Raw genomic sequence first — 22,691 nt, 5'->3', positions numbered from 1 at the left:
TTAGGGGGGGGGGGTTCCCCTCGCACCATGCTAAACCTTATCTACAAAGAGAAATATACTGTCTTTGCCCCCCCCCCCCCTCCCCCTGTTTTGGACCCCAATCGCCGGCACCTTATTACTAACTTCGTTGACCCTGTACCAGGTCAATCCTAAACATGACCAAAATTGAATACTATTTCAATATGAACTTTACTCTTTGGATTTTAAAAAAAAATCCTCAATATTCTTGTTTATTCAAGTTTCCATTCCAAAATTTTAAATATTTCATAAATACACACCTCATTTATGTTGAAAAGAAAAACTCTAAGCAATAATTTTATATTTTTTTATTTGTACAACTCCGCTTGACAGCCTATTTAAATTAGAAATTTAAGATACAGCAACATGTACAACATTATAGAATGATAAACGAACTAATTCAATCAAGTTTGAGCACCACTTCCATAAGAGACTTTATGGAACTGCTGTTCGTTCTTTGCCCATAGGCCTTTCATCACTGCTAAAACAAATACTACAACAGTTTTATTTAATGGATATCGTACACACTCTGGAGAGCCAGTTCTGGCTGGTCATAACCTAAGTCCTCTGGAGTGTCAATTCCTAGTTCATCAAGCACAGGTTGGATTTCCTGCAACAAAATAAATCCCTTGCTTTAGTACAAACAGGGTATGAGTAAACAAAACATCAGGAAGGAGATAAAAATGTTTTTTCTACATCTTCCATTTGCATTGCAATGACAGCTACAATGACTATGCATTAATGATGGAGAAACCTTTCCTGGAAATTAATATTGGAATATTTTTATTTAGCCAAATAAAGGCTTTTAATAACAACTGTGCAAAGAACTAGAATTTAGAACTAAAACTAAACAAACAATACATCATATGGTTTTGACAATTGTCGTAGTCATTGGAACACAACTTACTTGCAAGAAAATATGCTTTTGGTACATTGTAGTCCCATGAGGCAATGGTATTTGTGAACCTATGGCTTGAGCCACCTCCCCTGCCTAAATGAGCAAACATCTAGGAACCAACATTTTCTTAAGTTGGTCACTTACCCATTTAAAACTTATTAAGGTACTCACGTTTTCCGCGAAGCTGTTTTACATTATTTTCTATTAATTTCGAATTCCAATGAGGATGGTGGCAGTGGCTACCGAAATTAATAGAAAATAATGTAAAACAGCTTCGTGGAAAACTTGAGTACCTTAATTATCTATTACGTCTCTCATTCCCATAGTATGAATTAAAACTTATCTTTACAAAGCAGAACCCTAATATTATGGCTATTGCTGCAATCATGAAAAGCAGGGTTCACATAATAATTTCCAACAATAAAAATCTCACCCCCCCCCCCCCCCAATACAAAAATGAAAGTGAAATTTCACCACCCCACAAAAACATCACAGCAAGTAAATGTGGTGAATGAATACCAACTATTTACAGTCAACAGATTTGTATATATATCGACATTTGCTCATTTTATTTTCAGTTCTACTGCATTAGGCTCCTACAATTAATACAATGCAATCAATAATCAAATGTAGAATTTAAAAATAGACTTCTACAAATACTAGACTCCTCCTGGCTTATTTCATAGTAATGTAACATCTTACACAATACAAAGAGTTGCATGCATTCACTAATAATGTCTAAGAAACCTTTAGAAAATCTACTGAAACTGTCAAGTGAAGAGCTCTGGAGGAGATGCATGCAAAAAGCTATTGGAGAGGTGATCAAATGGAAGTATGGCTGAATTAGATACTCTTCAAGAATGGAAATAACACCAGGAAATAAGACTTTGGAATCGACCTTGCAGGGAAAGGGGAAGCAGGGCAACATGGAGGATGCCCTGGGAAGAAATGAATATACCACTGAAGTATGCTAGCAAGCTCTTGTGGACCTACGTTTCCCCAACAGATTAAATGAACCAAGACATGGGATCTGTTGAACCTAATAGCCTTACATGATAAACTTAATTTCCTTCATGCTTATGTGAAGAATAAAATTGAAAAGGGTTGGGAACTCACCTGAATTATATAGGGGTAGATTTCCTTAACTTTATGTCCACATCGGTCCTTAATAGCCTCGATGAATCTAACAGCCAAGGCATAATCATTTACTCGACGGCAAGCTCGCAAAGCTGCATTGATAATTTTTGGCTCTGGCACAAGATCCATCCCGCACAAATCATTCATGGCCTATTTTGAAAGAAACAAAAAATGAATACATGCCCACATGTAAGAATGTGAATCTGTAGTTTTCAAGCAGCAGTAATTGTGTACATATTACATACTGAAACTTACTTTAGAAAAATTGTCCCCCTCATAAGCACATACAATATTACATAGAAAAAGCTGATGCTGGAAAATACCCAGCACTTTTCATGACTGGTGACAAAAATGAAAAATGTTTATTGCATAATTACTTAACTTCTCTACATAGCCACCATTCTTTCCCAAACAAGTTTCAGGTTGTGTTTATAATTATATATATATTTTTTAAATGAAATACATTTCTCCCTGATAGTAATATATTGGAACATTCAATTTGCATTGTTTTAGTTCACTGAGTCAAAAACTATTTAATATTTTCTGTTAACATAGTTAAGAATTGAGGATCAAGGCCTACCTACAGACTGCCGACCGCAATCCAACATGATCCTACTCGGAGGTGGAAGATCATCCAACCAGTTACAGGGTGACGTGTGGTCGTCGTAGGTTTTCATGACGGGGTTACGCTACTCATTCGTAGCTCCCAATTTAATCATGATGGTTGAGTGTTCACCAGTCTCATACACAGGCCGAAATCTCAGGAGACGCAAACCTGCACACGTCCCTTAGCCAGAGCCCGAAGCATAACTGCACAGCCACAGTGCGGGACAAATGATTAAATTTTCTAAAATACTATGTTCTGAAAAATTTGACCAATAGTTTGATTCTACTCTTGCTGGATAGGGTAACAGTTAATAGATGTATGATCAGTTCCCAGGGTTGCGTATTTGCAATACTATATTAATACTTGATAGCCGCGGTGGTTTAGTCAACCTCCGTGGCGGAGTGGTTAGCACACCATGCGGTAATGCCAGGGGTCTCAGGTTCGAATGTGGATGTTTGTGTTTGTCCCAATGATAATACAGAGAAAATGGAGAAAATTGATGTGTGTGAAAACTGAGAAAATAGAGAGAAAAAGGGGGGATACTACTGCTAAGGGGTATTACTTTTATTACAAATTTTAAAAATAATAGACAGGTTGGCTGACTGTCATGCAGAAGACTCTGGTTCGAATCTTGGGGTGGGTGATCTAAGGTCAAAATTTTTTCGGTCTTGTCCCTGCATAAAGCAGCTCTGGAACTCACCCAGCCTCAAATCAATTGGTCCTGGGGGTAAAGGCAACCGGAGTTTGGTTGTGATCACATCACCTCCAAATGGCCAGAGATCAAGAATATGTCGGGCCCTACCCCCATATCCCCATAATGGTCCTTCATGGCACGGTGCTATATGCACGGGGAACTGTACCTTTATCTACTATACAACATATGGTAGCTGCACGCACACTTTTAAATCTACTTCAATGCAGTTTGTCACAATTTTGTTTTACCATTATTTTTGTGGATGTTTCAAGTTTAAATATCTCCATGTATTAACCATGCCAAAATTATAAGGCTGACATATTTAATTGTCTTGACTGGTTTCATCCAAATGGAATACCGTATCCATCCTCCAAAATATCTGGTTGCTATGAAACTAACAGTTCCCATGGACAAAACATTAGTGTCCCCCATTTGGATCCCAACATACATATGCACTATACAAGGGTGGTTCAATAATTATTGTCCCTGACATATAAGCAGTATTATTTTTCCACAAAGTCCCCCTTCACAGTAATGCACTTCTTCCACCTATGCTGTAAATCCACTATGCCAGCTTCAAAGAATGTCTGTGGCTGAGCCGTGAGCCATTCTTCCGCAGCGTCCATAACAGCAGCATTTGAGGGAAAATGCGTCCCCTTGAGGTGCTCCTTCAACTTCGGGAACAAATGAAAGTCACTAGGGGCAAGGTCGGGTGAGTAGGGAGGGTGTTCCAACACATGGATACCAGCAGCATGGATTAAGGCACCAGTAACATGGCTTCTGTGTGCTGGAGCACTATCGTGGTGAAACAGCACTTTTCGCCGCAACATCCCACGCCGTTTCTCCTTGATTGCTTCGCGTAACTTAGGGATTAGGGCTGCATAATAGTCCCCAGTAACAGTGTGTCCCACCAGGTAGTCAATAAGGAGCACACCCTTCGCATCCCAAAAAATTGTGGCCATAACCTTGCGTGCTGATGCTTGCACCCTGAATTTGCGGGGGGGAGTTGAATTGCTGTGCCGCCACTCCATACTCTGTCGTTTGGACTCGGGATCATAGTGGTGGAGCCATGTCTCATCCACTGTCACAAATCTATCACAGACCTGCTTCAGGTCTACCCCCATCCGCTCCAAACCAGCCCTTGAACATTGAACTCTGTCTTTCTGTTGTTCACGGGATAACATTTGGGGGACACATCGCGCTGACACCTTTCTGAATCCCAAGTGTTCATGCACAATGGTTTCCACTGAGCCTACAGAGATGTGCATGATGTCTGCTAACTGTTGCACCGTGATTCTTCTGTCAGCCATAATCATGTCATGCACAGCATCAATGTTTTCTGGGGTGGATGCTGTTGTTGGAGGACCAGCACCAGGGGCCTGTTGACAGCTTTCCCTGCCGCAACGGAAATCGCGGCACCAGTTTTTTACCACCTGGTAGGTAGGAGCCCCATCACCCAACACACTGACCATGTCCTCATGAATCTCCTTTGGGCTTAGCCCCTTTTTCTGGAGGTACTTGATGACAGCTCGTTGTTCGGTTTTCTCAATTTTTCAAACTAAGTGCCACCTCTCACACATAAAAAGAGAAAAGCAAATTTACTGTAGCACCTACGGTTCTGAAATTTTGCATATAGGCATCTAAGACATTAGGCTACAATATCCCCATCATTCATTGCAATTCATATCCTCTAAGTATGCCGGGGACAATAATTATTGAATCGCCCTCGTATTGTTAAAAAATTATTTGTCACACCATAGCTAAAGAAATGCCCTAAAATATTTAAGTATCTTTTCTTAATGTCCAAAAATGTAGTTTAGGCAGATATTTGAAAGTGGCATCAGAATTTGGAGCTACCTCTAAATATGAAAAATCAATTTTTCAGCCACCATCTTGAAAAGCTTTCAACAAATGCAAATACAAAATAAAATCATTCCCTGGGTGTACCTATTTGCGACATGAATTTCAGCTTAAAAACTCTAAATTTGCTACATATATCGTGGTCTCAAAATTGGTGACTTTCCCCCATCCTTCCTAAACCACACACTATATTACAGAGGTTTTATTAAAAACTTGAAGCTCAAGTAATGTCCTAACATAGATGAGACTTGGTTTTCTCAATCTACAAAAATCTAACCTCAAATATTTGCATAACTTAAAGCTCTCTCAAGGCATCTTAAATCATCCACCAGCTTTAAACATGGTGACAAATTTTTCTCAAATACAATATGACAACAATCCTTTAAGTTATCTTGTAACTCTAAAAATTGCAACTCCTCAAAAGCTTTACATTTATGGCAAAATATATGTTTCCGATTTTACCACCACTCCACTCCTAAACTATGAAATATAATTTTAAAAGTTTTACTGCAAAATTGCGGACCGACAGATTATCGACACTGACTGAGTTTAGTTCCTTATACTCCGAAAATGGATTGTAGACATACAGTTTTGGGGAAAGAGAGAGCATGGCATAGAGCGTGCGTGCAACATGAAGAAAATCAGTTTTTCATTCACCATCTTGAAACACATTGTTCAATTTGCAGTTTGTCAAGTTTTCTAGCTGCAGAAACATGTTATCATGGTCACTAAATAGATGACTTGTCTTTCTTTGACCATCCACTTTATCCATGCTCCTAAATCGTGCATTATGTTTCAATAATTTTATTGTGAATTTACAGTGCAAGTATTGTCACAATGCTCCTGAAAGTTTTATGCACAAAGTTCGAAATTGTAGTCTCTAAAAAGGTTTGAAAATGTCAAAAAATGGTAGAAATGTGAAAGTATATGTATGCATTGTATTTACTTGAGTACCCCACACCCCCTATTTTTAAGAAAAAAATAAATTGTGGTAAATTATGAGTGTGCTCGACTTCTTGGGTATAGAACTCCTAACCACAAATAACATTTACCCTACATGGGCAAGTAACCCATTATGTTCAATCAATGCACTGAACTGGAGGGGAAACTGTCTCAGTGCAAGGCACTGGAAAGAAAACAGAACATTTGCACCACAAGGACAATAATGAAACATCAAAAATGCTTCAAACCTTGCAATTGTTGTAAACATTATCAAGTATGCATCAAAAAGTTAGCTGATACTACTAGTATAAGTCTATGTTACGTATTTATTCGATTATCTAACAAAGTGTAAAAAAACTAAAAAAAAAATGATTTTTCTCTCTTTGTCCGCACTAATTTGCACAGCACTGTAAATATCATTCTTGAAAGTTATATACTTGAGCAGTTACAAATATATATAGGGTGTTTCTAAAGTTCATTTCCAACGCACATGAGGTGATTCTACAAGTGAAAATCAACACAGTAGTTCACCAGGATTCCTACGCGTTTGAAACGAACTTTAGAAACACCCTGTATATAGAGTCACATATTTACATACATATCTTGTAAGTTATTGTTACACAGGAATTCATGCAAACAAAATAAATTTTGCTAAATTTACTGTGATACTATTGCCAATAATTTTACTGATCAGTTATTTCTTTAATGAATATGATGGTGTAATTCACGTACAATGAAATATAATTAATTTTATATCTGTCAGTAGAATATTGGTATGAGAGAATCATATTTCAAAATCACTACTTCTAATGTAACAAGGTACAGAAACACTTAAACGGCTGAAGAGGATTATGCATCAAGATACTAATCAGACTTGGCTTTACCCTTTTTTTCTCTTTCAACAGTACATAATGTTTGTTTATATATATTTGTGTTAGTTATGTCTCTAATAAGGCTCATCAATCATGCTAAATTACACAGGAGTCTCAATATTACATATCTTCTCATTACTCCTGGACATTCTCATCTGGGAGTCAAAATAACCTACTAGAACTATGAGAATAGATACATATATAGTCTTCAAAACTAATTACAAGTACAACAACTCACTCAATACTGATATATAACATATTGCACAGCAACTAAAACCTATCCTTAAAACCAAATTAAACACTCAAAAACTTACTTTTCTAACTTCCCAACCATCAATATCAGGCCTGTTGAAATAGCATTCGTAACGAGTATCAAATTCTTCATCTGTTTCTTGTGTACTTGCCATTCGTCTATTCACTGTTGCTGTAGGTAAAAAGCAATTCATTGTTAAGTTTAATTCCACCACTAGTACTAGAAGTGCTTTGGTTCTTATCCTTATTCCTAGCATGCAGTACATATTTTGGAATTAATTTCATTTCTTTATGAACTTAAGAATATGCACACCAATAATAGTTTCACAAAGCTTTATTCTATCAATGCTGCATGTATATTTTTCACAAACTTACTAAAAGATCCTAGCTGTCCGAAACAACTATAGATCTTGGAAATTCTACTAGATATGTACCAGATTTGGTCCTTGAGTGACTGTACCCCCTCAAAAATAATGTCGCATTCTTTTTCAATTGATAGATTTCCATGTTTTATGGAATATAAAATCAGAGTGCAGAACCCCCAAATAACAGAGATATTTGATCCCAAAGTCTCACGCAAGTTAAATTGTATGCACACTCAAATTGCAAAAAAATGTCTTCCGCTGCAGTCTAGTGTCCTTTTGGAAGTGTGTAGGAATTGATTTGCGTCAACAGGTTGCTGTTTTTCTTTCTTCCAGTGTCCAGAGTACTTTTGTATTGCTTATCCTGTGCATTATATAGACTGTATTTCAAAGAATTTTAAAAATAATATATGGCAACGTCTTGAGGGTTAGCACATGATAAACTTTAAAAAAGAGGTTTCCATATAACTAATAATAGGCCTCAATATAAGCAAATATCTGAATATTCTAATATTTATGCACTATAACTGTAATATTATATGGTTGTGAAACTTGGTCTCAAATTTAAAAGAATAACAAATTTACATTTTCCTCTGATCTTTTGTAAGTCATCACTAAAAACACATTTGCATTTCGGAATGGTTCAGGTCACTGACCGACAAAACTTCACTTCTCCACTACCATGTAACAACTACGACTACAGCAGCTAAAAATTACTGTTTATTTCTGAATTATGTCATGAAACTCAAATCATCAAAGTATCACATATTCTTACCTATCGTTAGAAACTTGCTGCTCACCACGAGCTACAGTAAATGTTGCAAATGCTTTGAAATCAAAACCTCACACTGCAAGCAGAGCGGTGACAACAGAAGAGATGCAAAAGTTGAACAATTTTTCTTTGTTGGAATAAAAATTTCTTGTCTTTGTGCTTGCTCGCAACTGACAGTGCTGTATTTCTTTAATTTGAAATTGAAAATGGAAATAATATTAACAATTATTTACAAATAACATTTTGATACTAATCTTGAAGTTAAGCAGTTGTCTTTATCCCAAAAAAAGAGGATATTTCCAAATTTTCATAAAAACCCACCCAGACCATTTTAGGACTCGAAAAAAGTCCAGGTAAAAGAAGATGTCTGGTAACCCTAAATGACTTGCATCGCTGCACCGGTTACAGCCAACCCACATGTTTTTCTCAATCAGGATGCACTCCTCCAACCCTAATAGTGGAGTCGCCACGTCACTTCACCTCCTGAGCGGTGAGCTGTAGAAACAGTACGCAATCTCGGCATAATATTGAATGAGAATCTGCACTGGGGTTTTCATGCCACACAAAACAGTTCAAAACTTGGTAGCCAAACAAATATTTTTTTTTCCCACTAAAGCACATGTTAAGTGAAGAAACAAAAACTCACCTGGTCAACACACTTGTAATGCCAAAATTTGATTATGCTTCCCCTGTATTTTTAAACATCAACAATAGCTTAAATTGCAAGCTACAGAAACATCAAAATTACATGAGATTTATACTGAAAGTCAAAATAAGAGAACATATTTCCCCATACTTACAGGAACTTAATTGGTTAAACTTGAAAATAGGATAACATTTTTGGCTTTGTTGTTATTCCAAGATTCTGAACAATAAGGAACCTAAATATTTACTTGACCAAATTGCCCCATACAGGAAGAACGGTAAACAAATAAACCTGTCAGAAAACTAAATTCACCATTTCTGTACACAAAACAACACACTATGGAAATTATTTCATAGTCACCACAATAAAGGAATGGAATGAACTCCCACCACAAAATAAACTTAAAGAAACATCTACTGTTCAAGCGATAGTGCCTGGTTTTGTCTTTTCTGTAATGAACCAGAATGAGGTATTGGTCTTAAAAGAGTTTTTGTTTATAACTCTAATAATAGTATTCTATTTAGTTCCTTCAATATTGATTGGCACTCCCCCTATAACTCCTGCAAAGTAGCAGTGTGAAATGTGTGTCAATGTCTGCGTGAAGATAGACGATAGTACTGTCTACCGCCACCACCAGATGGTGTTGCTGCTTCCCATAGGTAGCGCATAGCAGCAGAATTTGTTCCGGCATGCCAGTACACTGGTGGACAGTGTGGTTTCTCTGGAGGGAAGGAGTGACTGCTTCAGACATCCACAAGAGGTTAGTAGCCATATGTGGGGAGACAGCACCAAGTCGCAGATCCGTGTTTCGGTGGGTAGCAGAGTTCAAAGACGGCAGGCACTGTGTGGAAAAATGCAAAAGCACTGGGCATCCAGCAACTGCACACAAAGCAAACAATGCCCAGCGTGTCAATGACTTGATAATGACGAACAGACGCATGACGTTTGATGAACTACAGATGGCAACAGGTTTATTACTGGGAACCCTCCACACCATCATCCATGAGGATTTGAAGATGAAGAAGGTGTGTGCCCAATTCCCTCACCAGAGCGCAGAAATAGCAGCGTGTGGAGAAATGCGAACAGTTGGTGCAACAGTACAGTGCAGTTCCAGCGGAGTTCTTTGAGCGTCTGGTCACCTTCGATGCGTCATGGTTCTTTCACGAGACTCCAGAAAAAAAAATGCCAGTCTATGGAGTGGAGGCATACTGGGAGCCCTCGTCCCAAGAAGTCACGGCCGGGACTATTCGTGCACAAACAAATGGCGATTGTGTTCTGGGATCAGGAAGGGATACTTCTGGTGGACTGGCTCCTTCCCAATACGACCATCAACAGTGATCGGTACTGCAGTTCACTGCTCCAACTCCGCCGACGCATTCAACAACGCTGCCACAGAAAATGGGGACGTGGCGTTCTTCTCCAACAAGACTGCGCGCCCACATGCCAGTCGCCAGACCATGGCCACTGTGCATGAACTAGGGTTTACTGTGCTGCCACACACTCCATATTCGCCGGATCTCGCTCCTTGCGACTATGCCCTATTCGACGCAATGAAAGAGGTAATGCGGGGTAAGAAGTTCACCACAAATGACAAACTTCATGTAGTTGTCCACCAGTGGCGACGGGACACCTCCTCCCAGAATGGTTTGCTATGCAAATACGGAAGCGGCCAGAACGATGGCAACAGTGCATAGACATTGGCGGGGAATACCTTTAATATAATCTGTATTCGATTGTTCAATAAATGGTACCTGTGAACACAAAAAAATTGTAATGCCAATCATTTCTGAACGCCCAAGTAATTGTGGTTTTAGATTTAACTCTATCTTCAGTATATTAATTGTTTACAATGGGTGCATTCCGAAAGTCTTAAGGAAACAAACAAATTCAACGAACATAACTGGGCTCGTGAACCTGGTAAAACCAGTTATTTTTGGGTCATTCCATGTCAAGTGAACCAATAAAAAAACACCTGACCATCTCTAATTTTATTCATACTTAATTGTCATGAAGTACTACCCTAAGGTAGGAAAAACAGCAACATTTCAGATTTTTATCTTTGTACTTTTCTAGTTAGAGCCCTCTAAAGTATGAAAAAAAGCACAATTTTTGGCACACATGCAATCACAAAAAACTCATAAATCAAGCTAGAATTGACGTAGAAGGTTGGGATAAGATCCAAATTGGGTCATTCCATACCAAATCAACATAATCCACAACCCGACCATCTCAGAATTTTCTAAAACTCTACTATTTGGTAGTCTTCATAAGATATGAAATCCTGAGAAATTCTAGCTACCTGTGCGCTCTAGTTATGGAGTTTTGAGGGCTCGAAAATACAAAAAAAAAAATCAATTTTTAGTCTGCGCCCGAGACTTTCATCGATAATTGCTCTTACTCTAATTGACGTAGAGATCTGGTTGTAGTCTTGTTTCAAAGGACATGAAATAAGCTTTTCAACGGTGTATCACATCACTATATTTAGAATAAAATCTTTTGAAGGCCATCCACTTTGACCTTGAACTTTTGAAGATGCATATCTGCGATTTCCTTGGAACTTAAATATATTGTTAACACACGGTTACACTATAGCATAACTGAATTTGAAGTTGGGACAATCATGGGATAATTATGGTCCATGAGGTTGAAGAAAGTTAATTCATAAATCACCTGTGTCTTCAGACACATTCTGAACACACACTAGCCACCAGTTGTTATTATAAACACAAGTAAAATATCCAGTAATATCTGTAAATTGTAATGCATTTGAACATATTATGAAACTATGTTCTATAAATTCATCACATGCAGAATAACGTTTCATATGTATGACATCTTTTGTAAAAGAAAGTACTGCATGAACCTTTTGGATTCCTGGAATGGAATTAACTTTAGAAAATCAGTCACACAACATTGATCCTTCAGTTTCATATTCTACGTGTGTGACACATGTGAAATTCATATTTTTTTTATATTCAGCACTGCCCAATCATACCGGGTGGTCCAAAAGTCCCAGAATGGTCACATATCGTGAGAAATACACATCGAATTGGAAAACGAAAAAATGTGTGTTTAATAAGTAAAAGAACGCTATTCAATGATATCACACTTGATTCCCCCACCCCTGCCCCCGGGGATGGGGCAGGGCAACTGTGAAATTTTAAATGGAACCCCCATTTTGTATTGTAGAATCGGGAAGAGGACTTCATTCCGAGTCCAACGAGCTATCAACCATCCTCCTAGCTCAATTAGGAACGGAGATATGGCGATTTAAAAAAAAAAAAATCAAAACCCAAAAATTTTTCAACTCAATATAGGTTTTTGAAAAATTAAATTTTCAAAAAAAGTTTGAATGACCTTGCAATGAAAAAAATTGAAAAGTAGTCATGTGATATATCTAATAAAATCTCATAGCAAAAGCAACAATTTGGTTTTTATCCCAACCTAAGTGAATTCTAGCTTGATTTATGAGTGTTTTTGTGATTGCATGTGCGCTGAAAATTGTGCTTTTTTCCATATTTCAGAGGATTCTAACTGGTGAACTACAACAGATACAAATCTGCAATTTTCCTACCTTAGGTGGTACTTCATAACAACTAAGTATTAACAAAATCAGAGATGGTCACGTTCAAAATTGACCAAAAGGAGCGATTTTACAATACCGGGAATTTCTCCATTTTGTTTGCAATTTGGCATACTCACTAAATTAGGGCTCCTAATCACGAATCTGAATTTAAAATTTGGTGCTCACGTGTCAAACTTGCAAAATAAGAGGGTCAGTCATCGCAACCGACAATGCACAACTGCTCATTATTCATCGCAAGATTTTCCGTTTCGAATACTTAAAGAACGAAATATATACGAGGGTTGGGGCAAAAGTCATTGCAACTATTTTTTTTCTTGTAGATAACAGCCCGGTTGGAAAATGCGACATATACAGATGAAAGGACGAGGGGGGAACTACATGTGGGGACAGTTTAAACACGCGAACATTGTGCCTCACATATTTATTACGATAGTGTACAGGACAATACTGGTTTGATCGTGCAAAATTAATTACATACCTGTTCTACAGTTGACAGAACAAAACTGGGGCTAAAGGCCCTCAAAGTAGTCACCTGCCATGTGCACCACACGCTGCCAACGATGTGGGAGACCTTGCGACGTGGCGATCGGGAGAAACGTCCGGACCTTCTGGACATTGCAATCATCCTGCACGACAACGCTAGACCACATAAAGCAGTGTGTACGGCGGCAACTGCAACACTGGGGATGGGAAGAATTGGTGCACCCGCCGTACTCTCCTGACATTTCGCCCTGTAACTTTCATCTCATACGCAAGGTTAAGGAACCACTACGTGGAATGCGGTTTGCGACATGAGACGACATTGCCAATGCTGTGCAACAACAGATGACCCGATTCACACATGGTGCGGCCAATGGTGACGCAGATGGTATTCCGAGTCTCCCACATCGTTGGTAGCGTGTGGTGCACATGGCAGGTGACTACTTTGAGGGCCTTTAGCCCCAGTTTTGTTCTGTCAACTGTAGAACAGGTATGTAATTAATTTTGCACGATCAAACCAGTATTGTCCTGTACACTATCGTAATAAATATGTGAGGCACAATGTTCGCATGTTTCAACTGTCCCCACATGTAGTTCCCCCCTCGTCCTTTCATCTGTATATGTCGCATTTTCCAATCGGGCTGTTATCTGCAAGAAAAAAATAGTTGCAATGACTTTTGCCCCAACCCTCGTATATTCCTGATATTACTACGACCCTAAAATTTTTTAACTATGTTTCCTAACCTAACCTAGCCTAACCTAACCACGTGCCAATGGTTCGTGGGGCTAGCGCCAATGACCTGTGGGGCTAGCCATAATTCAGGAATTTCTATACGTGAGCGCCAAATTTTAAGTGCAGATTCATGATTAGGAGTCCCAAATTAGTAAGTATCCGAAATTTCAAACAAATTGGAGAAATTCCCTGTATTGTTAAATTATACCAAATTATGTATTACTCCCTCTGTCCCATAATTATGGTCCGGTACACCTTTGGTTGTTGTCTCATAATAATTGCCCAATATTCAAACTGTGACATTGGTGTATACAGAAGAACATAAACAGGGTGGCTACAAACGAGCAGAAATGAAATTCCCTGACTTTTCCAGGTTTTCCAGGACAAAATTTACATTTTTCCCTGACAATTGCAAACTACATTAAATCGATATTTTTGCAAGTGGAAATAATAAACTCATACAGATCCAGGTATGGATTTGTTAAGTACCAATATTATCTTCTATGAAATTGACTTAATTTCTCTATTCTCTATGATTTGAATTCATACTGCAAAATAGTGAATCTGGAAAATTATTACAATTCACAAGCTAGGAAAGGATGACGAAATTTTATCATACGCAGTATAAGTTTAAATATTATTTTGAAGTTACGACTAAATGAGATAAGAGTGAAGAGTGATTGATTAAGAAATACAGTTTGTAATTTATGAGTCACCTTATCCATTCTTGGTATTATATGTTAATATTTCCACTGAGGTTTGGAAACCTCTGCTTGCAAGAACCATGAGTGCGCACTCATTTTTCGATGCATAAAGCTACTCTCTTTTCTGTAAAGCAAACAACTTAACTTATAAGTGAAACAATTGAATTGTACAAAAGAAAGTGGCATATTTCCTTACATTATCAATGGGATGTCTGATTCAGTACAGTATATTCAAGTGAAGTACTGTGAAACTGGCAACATGCAACCATTATTGCTGACGAAAAGGGTATGAAGGTGTTTGAAATTTAACGCAAGGAATTTATAGAATTGCATTGTATAGGTACCTGAATTAGCTAATCAAATATTAAAACACGAAAGTTCATATACGAGGGGCATCCTGAAAGAAGCTCCAATGGTGCCTGTACGCAGCACTAGTGGCCGGAGAGCGACACACAAATGCGGGCAGGAAGAAGTGGCATATAGCTGTAATCTGGTACAGTCACAAGGCAGCCGTTTTACGACAGTTGTAGGTTAAAAATTGTAGCTCTCATACAGTCTCCCTCCGACTGTGATGTAGCCTTGTAGCCCACGTGTAGTAATCAGATTTTTGCAAGCTCAGAATTTGGCACATAGCCACCAGCAATCGTGTGAGGTGTGCAGACCGGACGTCGTGAGTAATAGTATGGTCAGACGATGGTGCAGACAATTCACGGAAGGCCAATCGAATGTGCACAACCCCATACAGTTGAGTACGCAGGGGCCCTTTGCATCACTTCAGGTGAGAGATCTTGGACCACTCCCTGTACAGCCCTGGCCTTGCATGTACCGACTCTCATCTCTTTGTTCTACTGAAGAGGTTTCTGGCAGGGCAAGAATTTGACAGCTACACTGCGGTAGAGATAGTTCCAGTCTCTGCTGTCAGACACATGGGCCATGGTCATACAAAATTTAGTGCTGTGCTATGCTACGACAAATGCCAGAACAACGGTGGTAATTATGCCGAAAATTAGGTTAGGAGTCACTGTTACTAATGCAATAAATTATTACTGATATATTTGTTTTCTTTTATGCCTAATCGGTAAGGACTTTGATTTTTTGTTATTTTTTTCAAATTGGTGTATTTTCTTTTATTTATTTCTTACTATTCGAAGTTATTTTTCCCAAAATTCACATTTTCATTTTAGCACATTTTCTGGCAAATACCTGAAATTATACCTTCATGGTGTTTTTAAACTACGGTTTCAAATTGTAAGTCACATGGCCTACGCCTCTTCGTGAGACTTCGATATCTTGGAAGTTTTTGGGAAAGTTATTTTCCATAATCCCATTTTAATTTTAAGGTAAGGGTTATAGACAAGGGAATTTTCCCCATATATACTGAAGGGTGCATAATGACCATAAGTGGCAACGCACCCAAAAACTTTAAAACAAGCAATCTCACGTGACAGATACCGATATATTATGGCACCAAAAAATGTCATTATCTTTTTTTGGATTGTTAGTGTTACGTTTCCCAAAATTTGAGTTTTTGTTTTAGAAAATTTTTCTGCCAAATATGCCAAAACTTATACTTCATACTTCCATTGTGCTTTTAAACGATTATATTAAATTGTAGGTCACATGGTCTACGTATTTTCGTGACAGTTTGATATATTGGAACAGATTTTTGAGAAAGTAAAAGTAAAGTGCTCCCTGTGCTTAGCACCAAGCCATGAAGGCATCTAGGGGGTGTGGAGTTAAGGCCCCACACCTTCTTAATCACGGCCAAAGGTGGGGGTGATATGATTAGCACCACGCTCCTGACTACCTTTACCCCCCCCCCCCCCAAAGTTTCCTCCAGGTACCCGCTTGATACGACGCTGGGTGGGCGCCGGAACAGTTTGAACAGGTGGAAAAGATCCCGGTTCTCCCACGCATGGATGGACCCCGGGTCTCTCACTTGGTAGTCAGACGCCCCAATGACTAAGCTTTGTTATTTCTCGCTAGACAAATGCCGATGGTGTGCACTTAGCTTGGTAATTCAACACACACCTCGCGCGACAAATACTGAAGATGCGGCTCCCGTGTGATGGTAGATGGCACTAGATATGTTAGAACACTGCCACTTTGCTCTGTGATGCAAATTGTTTTGATAGAAGTTGAAAAAATCGTGGGAAATACATGATTTAATGCGGCTGTCAGAATTATTCCATGTATAACAAGCATTAAACTTTACTCTTGAATAAAATGTTGGAAAACTTGCACGTTCTATGTACACAGTATGGCACATATTGTTTCTTTAAGCCTAGAAAAGGCAAGAATGTTGGATTTCATGGAATGCTTCTTTGCTTTAGGACATTTTTTTAAAAAATCACGAAAAACGCTAAGAATTCGCATTTTTATGCCAAATATGCGTTATTTCGATATTTCGAACGGGCAAAAAATATGTCCAGACATCACTGCACATTCATAAACACAACTTCGCAGCAATAAACATTGTTCTCGGTTTTCGCGTTTGCGAAAAATCAAGGTCCCTACTAATTGGAAATTACTTTTTGGGCACCCCTTGTATAAATCAGTAGATGAAAAGTGAAAATTTAGCAGAGCTGGCAGAGAAAATTCAATTCTTGAAGAAAGTGATATGCTTTTATGATTGAATGATTCGAGTAAATATATTAAAATATTTACGTATATCATTTCATAATATTGGACATGAACTTCACTCAGTGAGAGATTAATGACCATCTCTGACGAGTTTAAACAGACAGGACAGAGAGTGGCGTTAATTTGTGACGGTAGATGGCACTAGATATGTTAGAACACTGCCACTTTGCTCTGTGATGCAAATTGTTTTGATAGAAGTTGAAAAAATCATGGGAAATACATGATTTAATGTGGCTGTCAGAATTATTCCATGTATAACAAGCATTAAACTTTACTCTTGAATAAAATGTTGGAAAACTTGCACGTTCTATGTACACAGTATGGCACATATTGTTTCTTTAAGCCTAGAAAAGGCAAGAATGTTGGATTTCATGGAATGCTTCTTTGCTTTAGGACATTTTTTTAAAAAATTACGAAAAACGCTAAGAATTCGCATTTTTATGCCAAATGTGCGTTATTTCGATATTTCGAACGGGCAAAAAATATGTCCAGACATCACTGCACATTCATAAACACAACTTCGCAGCAATAAACATTGTTCTCGGTTTTCGCGTTTGCGAAAAATCAAGGTCCCTACTAATTGGAAATTACTTTTTGGGCACCCCTCGTATAAATCAGTAGATGAAAAGTGAAAATTTAGCAGAGCTGGCAGAGAAAAGTCAATTCTTGAAGAAAGTGATATGCTTTTATGATTGAATGATTCGAGTAAATATATTAAAATATTTACGTATATCATTTCATAATATTGGACATGAACTTCACTCAGTGAGAGATTAATGACCATCTCTGACGAGTTTAAACAGACAGGACAGAGAGTGGCGTTAATTTCATTGCAATACTAGTGTTGCAGTAAATTTGAAGTTGGGAGAATGCACTTGTCAAATTTATATAATGTTCACCAATGCAGATTTGTTTCACTTTTTCGTGATAGTATGCAATATATATCCCGTTTTGTTGGATTATTCTTTATATCTAAGAATAGTGCAAAGTCATTGTAAACGTATGTTAACTTGTGCGAAACCAGTAATACGTCAGGATGAAGAAAACCTTCATCATGCTTATACATCCAACAAAAATCAGTCCCATTAGAGTGTCATGCATGCAATTTCTGTCGCATGTTGTAGTGAGATACTTTGTCCAGTGGCGATATTCGACAAAAATTGTATGTATCAATGGAGCCTGTTTGTTTCCATGTTCCTTCAGTTTGTCCAACAAAATGCCTTACTACGACATCCGATGACTATCTGACAGCGCCACCCGCTCCCATCTCCTCCATCTGTTGACAGTTCTGTCCCCTTACTACTCCCACACGGACAAGAAAAAAATATATAATTCAATGCATTTTTCCGTGTAATATTTAGAGGCTTAACACATTTTTCTGCCCCTCCGGAAATCTCTCTCTCTCCTGCCATCACTCGTTTCGCGCAGTGGTTGTGTTGTGCATAAAAGGAGCCTAAAAGTTGAGGCCAAAATTTAGCAACAAGATTTCCTGTTCCAGTGCAGAGTTCCATAACGATATCTTAAAATAACTAATAAAAAGTCAATCAAAACGAAATTCCCTGACATTTCCCTGACTTTTTTTGACACCTCAAATTCCCTGACTTTTCCCGGTTTTCCAGGTTTTCCAGGTCTGTCGCCACCCTGATAAAACAACGGAATGAGTAATACAACTTTACTACTCAAGAATCAGTACAAATTGTGCTTTCCGTCTGCCTCTTCATCTGTCATTCCTGTACTACCATTTTGACATACCGGACTATAATTATGGGACAGAGGGAGTAATAAATAAATTCTGGCATAAAGACTACTAGTTCACACGTCTAGACTTTCTTGTGTGTGTATACAATGATTTTTGTTTAAAAAAAAAAAAAACTGAAAGGAAAGTGCTGTGACTATGACTGCATTTGTAGCATGTCATTTGTCAGATATCACTAGGGCTAGGATTTTGATGCAAATGCATCTTTTTTTGATAAGGCAGAAACATTGCATACGTAGATAGAAATGTATTTTACACGTAAGTGAATTAATTGGGATGCCTTTGTTAGGGCATTTTTTGATCCTTTTTGGAGGAAAGGGCATTTTGAAACTTTTTACACCCTTTAAATCATTTATCGACCTTTTAAAAGTCATTTTATGCATTTTTATATATTTTGGTGAAAGAAGGGGCATTTTACATGTAAATGTAACCCTTTGAATGAGATATGTTCCCGACTCTCGTCTCATTGCCTTCAGCGCAGTTCTGAATGACTGAAGAAACAATTGTGTAACAATTCAGCTCAAACAATGTGATTGCCCCCTCTATCACAAAATATATTGTCACCAGATGGAATATTGTTAAAAACAAGGGGTACAAAGTTTTGTACTCTGTATCGGACATCTTGTCAGGGAAGAAATTTGCATTCTATGGAATTGAAAGTGACTTAACAGCAAGTGATATTGTTCATTTCAAGTACGCTCCTCCTGTGTCGGTGGTAGAGAGAAATTTTTCTATGTACAAGGCTCTCTTGTCCAAAAACCGACAATCATTCACTGTAACGTTAATTTGTAATTTGAATTTCTCTTGGCAGTTTATAAATTTGTTCTCCAAATCTTTCAGAATTTTTAGGTAATTTTTCTAAGTTTATAGGGCATTTTCTTGCACGTATTAGGTCATAAATGCATTTTTTTTGGCAGTTTTAAGGCCATCAAAATCCTAGCCCAAGATATCATCCTGTAACCATACAGAAGAAAGCACACATCTTAAAAGTAAGTATGTATATTTCTTGAAATTGTTAGGTTAGGTGTGATAGGTTTGGTGACATGATCATTTGCATTTATTTTGGTTATTTGAATGTGCATACAACTGGATATCATGGGAAAAAAATGTGAAGTGATCCGGGATGGGAGGTTTCTTATATTTACACAGGCCATATCAAATAACCATAGTCTCCACACCCTGAAACAAATTTTATGGTCAAGGGTCCAACACAATGATACACCTATGCCTCACCTAGGGATCCCTGAAGATGATTACTATCTGGTAACCTCAAGAGTTCACTTGTAGGCAATATCACCTCTGCACGACAAGATTCAGTAGAAAGTGATTCAGTTAAGAATCATAGGGTTCTTAACCCTAGAAAGCTAACACGTTGTCTGACAGACTATGCATGTGGTGGTGTTGTCTTGTCTCACCCCTCTTAACTCTTTCCCTCCCTGCACACCTTCAGTTGGGTCAGAGAGACTGACTGGGAAGTATCGGTTTTTGTTTTACAAGTGTTCCTTCAGCATGTTTTTCATTTTGCATCATCTGGCAGAAGAAACATTAATCTCTACATACATCAAACCTTCCACAAGAACTTCGCTAGAGTATTACTAACATCCTGAATGTGGAAATTCCAACAACTAATGCCTCTTGATTGATTGATTTGCTTTACTTTACTTCACTTTTTGTGCCACGTTTGGCTAATTTGCGAAGATGGGGATGAGTGATGATGATATGTTGAATTGACACTCACAAACATCCATGCCCTGGCTAGGATTCGAACCCGGGACTCCTGGCATTGTAGCGCCCAACAACTAATGCAATTGCTCAACAAAAAGGAAGGAAGATTTGTGCATTCTGGCCCCCAAAGAGGATGCCAAGATTCTTTTGATGGCATTGCTTCAAAGCTGTGTGTGGTGAATACCAGTCAAAGTCTTGTTTTGTGTGCACACAAGATTTATAAAAATGTAATTTTGCATTCCTACATATATTTTATAAGTAAATACTAACTTTTGTTTTGTAAAATTTATACTGTTTCAATTCTGAAGAAATCAGTAGTTCAGCAGACGAATGGTTGCTTTAACATTTGGCACAGGACACATTAGCTTTCTAGGGTAAGTAAAAAAAGTAAAGTTCTCCCCTGTGCATAGCACCATGAAGGCGTATAGGGGGTGTGGGGGTAACGCCCCACACTTTCTTGATCCGGTCATGAGTGGGGGTGATGTAATCAGCATCACGCCCCTGACCACCTTTACTCCCCCCCCCCCAGGGTTTCCCCCAGGTACCAATGTTATTCGAGGCTGGGTGGGCGCCGGAGCCGCTTCCATCGTTAGAAAAGTTCCCGGATTTGAACCGGCTGGGGATTGAACCCGGGACCTTTAGCATGGTAGTCAGACGCGTTACCGACTGAGCCACCACTTTCTAGGGTTAATTTCAAAAGTCCCTTAAAATATTTATTATTTGTTACATTAAATAAAAGAAAGCTAGGGATTTTCTGTGCTTTAGGACACTCAAAATCATCAATTTAACAAGCAAAGCAGTTGCATTACTCCTGAAAAAACAAACTAGGACAGTATGTAGAAAGTTGGAGGGAATGATGTTTGCTTAGTAGTTGAGTAGGCACAGTACTGGCACCGTATCAAATCAAAATTCTTAAATCTGAGTTTCGTCAATTTTTGACATTTGTACTTACCTATCTGCTTCGCGAATCAATTTTAACATGTATTCACGTTTTTTTGATATTTTTTTTTTAAAAAAGTGTTTTTGTAACTGAAGAACGTACGTTTCCGCAAATGGTTTGTGGGGCTATGTGTCAATGGTTCGTGGGGCTATGCGAGAATGATGTGTGGGGCTATGCAAGAATGGTGTGTGGGGCTACGCATATTTTTTTCGAAACCAATTTTTAACTATTGTAACCTATTGTGACCCTACCTAACCTAACCTTACCGGAAATGGTTCGTGGGGCTATGCGTCAATGGTTGAATTTCCGCTATGAAACATTCCCACATCACACAAAACACCTTCCAGAAGTTAGACAATACTACAGGAACTACTACAGTTTCTTCTGTAGAAATGAAGAAATCTGTCCGAAGGATAGTAAACTAGTACCTAATCGATTATTTTACAACGACCAAGAATGTATATTTATGCGAGTTGTTCTTTAACTATGCTTTAAATTTCAGTAGAGAACTTGGTATACCGAGAACTTCACTGAAAGTTTCCTAAAACTTGCCTGGATCTACTCGCCGATCAGCTGCAAACAGTTTCTGTTGAGATAATAAAAAAAAAATATTCGCATTGCTAGAATAATATCTTGAATCAGTTCTATGTAAAAATACCTCGGAGTATGAAAACTGACACTAATTCTGATTGCGGCTTTGAAGCATCAAGAATTTCACATCAACAGTGGTACAAAACCGTCTGCATGGAAAGCCTTAAAAATCCTGGCAGCAAGATAATTATTAAGGTAGTCGAATTACAAAAAAACATACTTACACGAAGGAGTTCGTAGCGCAGTTTGGAAAACTGCGCCTCGAACTACAGAATGAACGCGTCCACAAACGGTCCTCAACATCCCTGAACCTCTTTATTACTCTACTCAACACCTGGGAAATATGGCCGACTGCAAAGGAACCGAGAAGAGAAGAAGCACAGACAAAATTCCTTTTCAGTCAAAACTTCTTCGTCTTCTGTTATGCTTATGTGTACTTGAGGATGGGACGATTCTGTGGTCGGGAGGGGGAA

The 22,691-nt window shown here is 38.3% G+C and overlaps 1 protein-coding gene across 1 annotated transcript; it reads right to left on the bottom strand.

Annotated features, from left to right (window-relative positions):
• Window positions 1-311: 311 nt before the first annotated feature.
• Window positions 312-22,600, bottom strand: COX5A (Cytochrome c oxidase subunit 5A). The gene is made up of 4 exons (XM_083140616.1): window positions 22,443-22,600; window positions 7,343-7,452; window positions 2,033-2,203; window positions 312-628 (listed from the first exon to the last, which is right to left on the bottom strand). The coding sequence occupies exons 1-4, from the start codon at window positions 22,519-22,521 to the stop codon at window positions 527-529; spliced, it is 462 nt and encodes a 153-aa protein (XP_082996742.1). The 5' UTR covers window positions 22,522-22,600; the 3' UTR covers window positions 312-526.
• Window positions 22,601-22,691: the final 91 nt, after the last annotated feature.

Source organism: Lepisma saccharinum, chromosome 1, assembly GCF_977018435.1.
Source record: "Lepisma saccharinum chromosome 1, izLepSacc3.1, whole genome shotgun sequence".
Lineage (NCBI taxonomy): Eukaryota > Metazoa > Arthropoda > Insecta > Zygentoma > Lepismatidae > Lepisma > Lepisma saccharinum.
This window is presented reverse-complemented; position numbering and strand designations above follow the sequence as displayed.

Bases quoted from the DNA above. Each gene is read 5' to 3' on its own strand.
- COX5A (XM_083140616.1), bottom strand. From the start codon at position 22,521: ATGTTGAGGACCGTTTGTGGACGCGTTCATTCTGTAGTTCGAGGCGCA. The intron at 7,453-22,442 runs GTAAGTATGTTT...TTTTACCTACAG, and splicing joins TGCGCTACGAACTCCTTCGT to CAACAGTGAATAGACGAATG. The intron at 629-2,032 runs GTGAGTTCCCAA...ATTTTGTTGCAG, and splicing joins TCTACCCCTATATAATTCAG to GAAATCCAACCTGTGCTTGA.